Genomic DNA, 7,500 nt, shown 5'->3' with positions numbered 1-7,500 from the left:
CTTTTATTAGTACTATCGATGCTACCACAAACCTTTTTGTTGTTATAAATTACCCTAATGTAATAATAACAGACATATACTAGAACTGACAGTAGTGGTGCTTGTAATAATGATGGTCACTATATGAATTTTGTACAAACGCAGTAATTATTACAATGGTGTAAATAGTTATCCTAACAATACTGTTAACATTTATAAGGATAATGGTAATAATATTAATGATATTAATAACAATGATAATGGTGGGGAAAATAACAATAACAATAAGAAGAATGATAATAATATTGATAATGATAATGATATTAACAATGATGATGATGATTATAATGACAATATTGATAATGATAATAATGACAATAATATTAATAAGATAATTATATTGATCATGATGATTCTAGTAGTACTAATGATGATAATAATAATAACAATGATAACAATAACAAATAATAACAATAGTATTAATAGCAATAACTATCATAATGATAATGATACTAATATTGATACTAACAGTAATGATAACGATGAAGATGATAATGATAATAATAATGAGTGATGTTAATACTATCACTATAATAATAATAATAACTATAATTATGTTAGTAATGGTAATACTAAAGTAGTGCTAATAATAATAATGATACTGATACTGATAATGACAAAGACGATGATGATGATATTGACTATAACAATAATAAAAAATATAACTAAAATAATAACACTAATGATAATAATTGTAATGCTGATAACGATAATGATAATGACAATAATTAACAACCATAATCATAATAATTGTTACAAGAGCAACAAAAATTATATTAAAGATAATGATATGGAAAATGATAATGATAATATTATTTTTTATGATCATAATAATCATAAGTAATAGTAGTACTAGTATTAATAAAAGCAATAGTGATAATAATATGATGATTATGATAGTAATAATAATGATGATAATAAAAAAAATAATAACGATAGTAGTAATAATAGCAGTAATAATAATAATAATAATGATAATAATAATAATAATAATAATAATAATAACAACAATAAAAACAACAACAACAATAATAAAAATAACGATAATTATAAAAAATATTTATAATACAAATATGATAATAATCATAAGATAAACACAAACAATTATAATCATTATAACAACAATAAAACCAAATATTACTATTACATATTTCAATTGATGATGTATGATTAGCATAGTACACCCAACAGCATCTAAATATATGCAGGGCCACTTATATGGCAACACCCCTAGCTGATGGCGCTGATTGGCTGAAGAAAATTGTCTCTGACTCTATTATCTTATGCATATCTTTGATCAATGTGTATATATATGTATATGTATATGTATATGTATATGTGTGTGTGTGTGTGTGTGTGTAAATATATACACACTTTATTCTCATTAACTGGATGTGAGTTTTCCTTATCATAAGGACATGTGAATTGATTTAAGGCTGTTTCATAGAAGAAAAGTTATGAAAAAAAAGAGATTTTAAATTGAGAAATGGTGCACAAGTGAATATAAACAATAGTTTTGATATACAAATTTAATCTGAAGATTAACGAATTATAAACCAACCAATGGGAATCAACTAGGTATGTTGCCATCTAAAGTATCCCAGCATTTGCATAGATGTTACTGTACAATGATTATGATGTTGTAATACGATAGTAACAGGGGGAAGTGATGTTGATGATGATGATGATAATAATGATGATGATGATGATGATGATGATGATGATGATGATGATGATGATGATGATGATGATGATGATGTTGATGATGATGATGATGATGATGATGATGATGATGATGATGTTGTTGTTGTTGTTATTGATGATGATGATGGTGATGATACAAACATAAGTGATTATGGACCGTATTCATATTGACAAATGTATAAAAGGTATGAATGAGAATGAATATCTTCACAATACAAGAGATGTATTTGACCGGTTTCGATTAGATCTTCGTCAGAAACACAAAGATAAAAATCGAAACCAGTCAAATACATACCTTTTATATACAAGTGATTATATCATTGATACTGATAATACTAATAACGATAATAATAATAATAATAAAAAAAAAACAATAACAGCAATAATAATAACAACACTAATAATGATGATAAGAGGAATGACAATGATCATGACAATGAAATAATAGTAATGATAATGACAATGATAATAATGACATCAAGGAAAAAAAAGATAATCATAATAATAATCAACAGCAATAATAACAATAGCAATAATGGCATTAATAATGGTAGTAATAATTATAATAATATAGAAAAAAAACAATAGCAATAACAACATTGATGATAATAATAATAATGATAATAATAAAAATTATGACTAATACTAATAATGACAACAATAACAACAACAACAACAACAACAAAAAACAAAACAATAATGATAATGAAAATGATGATGATGATGATGATGATTATGATAATAATAATAAATGCAACAATAATGGCAGCGACAATAATAACCTCAACCAAAAAGCAATGATATTAAGAACGAGAAAAGAAAATATACATAGCAATGAGGATAATACAATGCCAATAATATCAGTAAAACGATAACAGTAAAAATTGTAATGAACTCATTTCCTATCGTTATCCATAACAATATGATAATTATGGTCATTATCATTACCCTGGATTATGATGTTCATGATATGATTATGTCTCTTTTCATAACATTATTAACATTATTTTGAGCATTTGTTTACATCACTTTCTTAGCACTTGGTTTCATTATCTTTATTATTATCATTATCAACATTACTACTGTAATTATGGTATTCTCATCAAAGATAATGTTACTATCGATCTTATAACCTCGGTCGATACTGCTATTAAAACGTAAGTATTGTTATTGTAGTTATCATATACGTTAATACTATTACGAGTGTGACTGTTATTATTACAACTTATGCCGTTATTGTTATTATCATTGCTGATAATGTTGTTGATGTCTTGTTACATTTTTGTTGTTTATCAAATTGTACATTGATAATGATGCCACTAATCAGTTATCGTTTGATCTTTAAAAATATCATCAACACTTCATCGTCACTTAATGTATATATTTGGATCTTTTAGTCTTGATAGTAGAATACTGTTGTTATCGTATGCAAGTGTGACCCTCATCATCATTACCACAGTGCTACCACGGTTAACCTCTCACATGGATTACAATTGTTACTACTCGCTCATTCTGTTGGTTAGTTAGTGCTATTACTAATATTATTACAGCAACAGACACTACTTTTACTTCTGACACTATTACTACCACTCCTGTATGTATCAAAATCACTAATACTATTAATTCTACTACTACTGGTAGTGGTGGTAGTAGCAATAGTCGCAGTATAATAGTAGTAGAAGTAGTAGTAATAATAGTAGTAATAGTAGTAGTAGTTGTTGTTGTAAAAGTAGTAGTAGCAGTACTAATACTAGTAAGAGTAATAGCAGCAGCAGTAGTAGTAGTACTATCACTATTGGTATTGCTCTAATTGCTTCAAGGTATCTGTCTATTGTTTACTTCCATTCCACAACAGTCCTCCCGCGCCGACCATCTTTACACCATTCATACCAAGCATAGTTGTCCTACAGTGATTAATCCTGACAAAACTACTACTTCATTCAGCCGAAGGACTTACATTCATCTCACATTCCAATTCATCCCTTGAATGTGCACCCAGGTAGGCAGGATCTAAGAATGCGTTACTTAATTCTGACGTTTTCAGGTATGTATTTGGGCAACCAGGTAGTTTTCTTACCAGATGACTTGTTCTGCTATTTTTGTGAGTTGTTTAATCATCGTGACTCCGACCTTTTTTGCGAGAAGTGAAGTTTGTAAAGTGGAATGTTATTCTACTTCGGGTAAAGATTTTTCTGCTTCCAGGTAAGATTCTACACCCTCCCCGTCCCCCTTCCCCTCCCAACTCTCATACCCCCCTGATGTCAGGTACCCCATTCTTCCTTTCAGAATAAGTGGCTGTAATTACCGTCCTGGGACCTATTCCTCATCTTAGTGTTTCACATGAGTATCCTAAATTACATATAAAAGGCTTCACTCCCTTCTGATAGGCGATTCAACTCCCCTCGGGCTGGGCAGACGAGGGTCACTAAAGAGACTTACTTGCAGATAAGGTCAGGCGCGTCCTGCTCTCCCGGGGACATGGGGCAGTCTGGCGTCATGGTCGAGTCTGGAGAGGCTGCTTCGTCGCCTTCGTCGTGCGAGGTCGTGGTGGTGGGCGGCGAGAGACTGATCTTGCTGGAGTGACACAACAGCGAGGGGGCGCTCTCGCGAGTGGTGGCGTGGCCGAGCCTTTGGTTTGGCGCCGGAGAACAGGTGATATATCTTTTCCCCTCACCGTCAGTTTGCTTTTCAATATCTGCTTTTTTGTTATCAAGTTGCCGTCTTTATTTTTTTTCGGTGTAAGCAATATTTTGTGGATGGAATTTGCTGACCAGAGATTAATGATTGTCCTGGCGTAAACAGGATTGCACTTCTTGCTTGAGACAGTTCAGTTCCGGGGGAATGTCGCAAGGTTTTTCTCTTCGCAGTCGAACATAATGTTTGAAACTCCAAAGACCTAATTCTCTGTTGTTGCGAGGCAAGCGTGACACCTGTTGCAGGCGAGCGTTTCAAGTTCCTTGTCTCGTTTAAGACAGATGTCCAAGATTTTGCACTGCAGGTGTCTCTAGCACTTTTTGGGGTGTACGTTTCAGGCACTCTGAGCAAACCTGTAAATCCAAAGACCTTGTTTTAGTTTCACACAAAACCTCACTACTTCTTAATCAAGACAAAGACACACATGAGGTAAAAGTCGCTGCAAGGGACACTGTGGGTGCGGTGTTATGGCAGTTAAGAAGGGAGGGTAAACACAGGGCGTGCGGTGCACCTTGTGTGCGGCTGCGGTAGGTTGCGGGTGCGGAGGGATGAGGTGGATGTGCGGCGTGTGCGGCCGCTGCGGCGGGACTGACGGCCAGCGTGCGGGCAGCTCAGGTCCCCGCCCCCCACCGCGCCGCCGCCACCCAGGGCCCACCACACCCCGGGGGACAACTCCCCGCGACACCTGCCCCACCTCACTCCACCCCGCCCTTCCTCCGTCGGGCCGCCCATCCACCTTGGCCCCGCCCACGCCTACCCTGCGCCCTTCCACCGGCGGGGTACCTCAACACACCCATCGCCACCGCTGGCTCGCTGATTGGGCCTCTCCACCTGCAATGAGTCCGCCCACCTGAGATCGGCGGCCAATGGGAGCCCGCGAAGTGACACTCGAGGGAGGGGCCGGGAGGGGGGACCGGGAGGAGGAAGGGGAAAGGGGGGGAGAAGGGGGGAGGCTTGCCAGGTACGGCGGAAGGTGTTTAGGGGAAGGAGGAGGGAGGAGGGAGGGGAAGGGGGAAGAGGGAGGGGGAGGGGGAGGGACACCCAACCGGCTCCTGCCTGACACGGTACAAAAATTGCCTTCAAGCCATCACATTTTTTGTCGATACCCCGATCTCCCCCTCCTCCCCCCCCCCACCCTCTGGTCAGTTCGCCCCCCTCTCCTACGCCTCCCCTTCCCCCCCCTTCCCCTTCCCAACTCTTTCGGACAGTTCCTCTCCCTCTCTCTTTCCCTCTTCTCTCTCCTCCCCTCCCGTCTCCCAAAAGAGGAAAATATTGGTTTCCTTCTGGCTTCTGTTTTCTCGACTGTTTCTCTTTCCCTTTTACTCTCCCTCCTCCTCCTCCTCCTCTCCCTCCTCCCTCTTCTTTTCTTCATCATCTTGTTCTTATTCTTTTTCTTCTTCCTCCTTCCTCACCCTCTTCCTCCTTTTCTTCTTCCACCTCCTCCCCTCCTCTTATCACCTCTTCCTTCTTTTCTTTCTCTTCCTCCTCCTCCTCCTCCTCCTCCTCCTCCCTCCACCCCCACCTCCTCTTCCACCTCCTCCTCCTCCTCCTCCTCTTCCTCCTCCTCCTCCTCCTTCTTCCTCCACCTCCTCCTCCAAATTCACCTCCACTTCCACTTCCCCCTCCTCCACTTCTACCTCCACCTCTTCCACCCCCTCCCCCTCCACTTCCACTCCCCTCCCCCTCCTCCCATCCACTTTCACCCCCTCCTCCTCCTCTCATCCCCCGGTCACTCCCATCTACTCACTCAGACCCTCATGTCCTCATTTACATCCTCACCCAAAAGCAAACCCTCGTCCCATTCTCATTCATTCTCTTAACCCTTTACTCACTACCACACTCACCACCACAACCCCCCCCACCCCCGTCCCCCCTACCCCACCCATCCCCAACGACCCACACATGCCACACATATACACCGGTCTTTGCACTGATTCGCACACACAGTAATTTCATCCCCAGAAGAAACGAGTAAAGGAGAAAAAAAAAGAAAAGAAAGAAAGAAAAAAATAAATACATGGGTGTACAGTAACATGCTTGGGTTATCTGGTGCACCTTCTTGTAAACCAGAATACAAGTATGTTTGTACACACGATCTCATATACACATACAAACAGGCATATATATATATATATATATATATATATATATATATATATATATATATATATATATATATATATATATATATGTATATATGTATATGTATATGTATTATATATTTATATATATATATATATATATATATATATATATATATATATATATATATATATATATATATATATAATATACACATATACATGCACATAAAAGCACTCATAACCAAACGCCCGCATCACACACAGACACACAGGCACACAAATACATACACAAATACACAAATACACACACACACACAACACACACACACACACACACACACACACACACACACACACACACACACACACACACACACACACACACACACACACACACACACACACACACACACACACACACACGCACAGTCCCATGTGCACCTACCACACACCCCTGCACTTTCGCACAGCCTCGCAGCGCCCGCCCTTGAGCCGCTGCCCCGCCGCTCTGGCACACTCCGAGGGCTGCCCGAGCGCCCGCCGCCCACCGCCAGGGCTCCTCCTCCTCCTCCTCCACCTCCTCCTCTTCCTCCTCCCCGTCCTCCTCCTCCTCCTCCTCCTTCTCCTCCACCTCCTCCTCTTCCTCCTCCTCCTCCTCCTCCTCCTCCTCCTCCTCCTCCTCCTCGGGCCTGCTAGTGCGCGAGGCGGTCCGCGAGCGCCCGAACGCGAGGATCAAGAGGGCAGCTCAGGGTAGCGGGGTGGTGGGTGGCGGGGCATTGCAGCTGCGTGTGTGGTGTCAGCGGGTAGGCTGGTGGGTGGCTGCTGCCCCTGGGAGCGCCGCCCCCCGGGTCGCGGCTCTCACGCCCCTGGAGGCCGCGCGGGCCCGCCCGGGGGGCCGCGCCGCCCCGCCCGGGAAATAATACACCGATGGGAACACCAACTTTTTATGGCCCACTTTCTGCACTCCTCCGAGGCGGGA

At 40.2% G+C, this 7,500-nt stretch overlaps 1 protein-coding gene across 1 annotated transcript in view; it reads right to left on the bottom strand.

The window, feature by feature from the left end:
* The window catches only part of LOC119582454 (zinc finger protein GLIS2-like), an 18,532-nt gene extending 13,436 nt beyond the window's left edge, over positions 1 to 5,096 (bottom strand). Inside the window, exons 1-2 of the mRNA XM_037930692.1 lie at positions 4,949 to 5,096; positions 4,183 to 4,790 (exon numbers count right to left, since the gene is read on the bottom strand). Of these exons, the coding sequence (XP_037786620.1) occupies positions 4,183 to 4,241 (59 nt within the window). The 5' untranslated portion in view covers positions 4,242 to 4,790; positions 4,949 to 5,096. The remainder of the gene's footprint in view (positions 1 to 4,182; positions 4,791 to 4,948) is intronic.
* Positions 5,097 to 7,500: the final 2,404 nt, after the last annotated feature.

Source organism: Penaeus monodon, chromosome 16, assembly GCF_015228065.2.
Source record: "Penaeus monodon isolate SGIC_2016 chromosome 16, NSTDA_Pmon_1, whole genome shotgun sequence".
Lineage (NCBI taxonomy): Eukaryota > Metazoa > Arthropoda > Malacostraca > Decapoda > Penaeidae > Penaeus > Penaeus monodon.
This window is presented reverse-complemented; position numbering and strand designations above follow the sequence as displayed.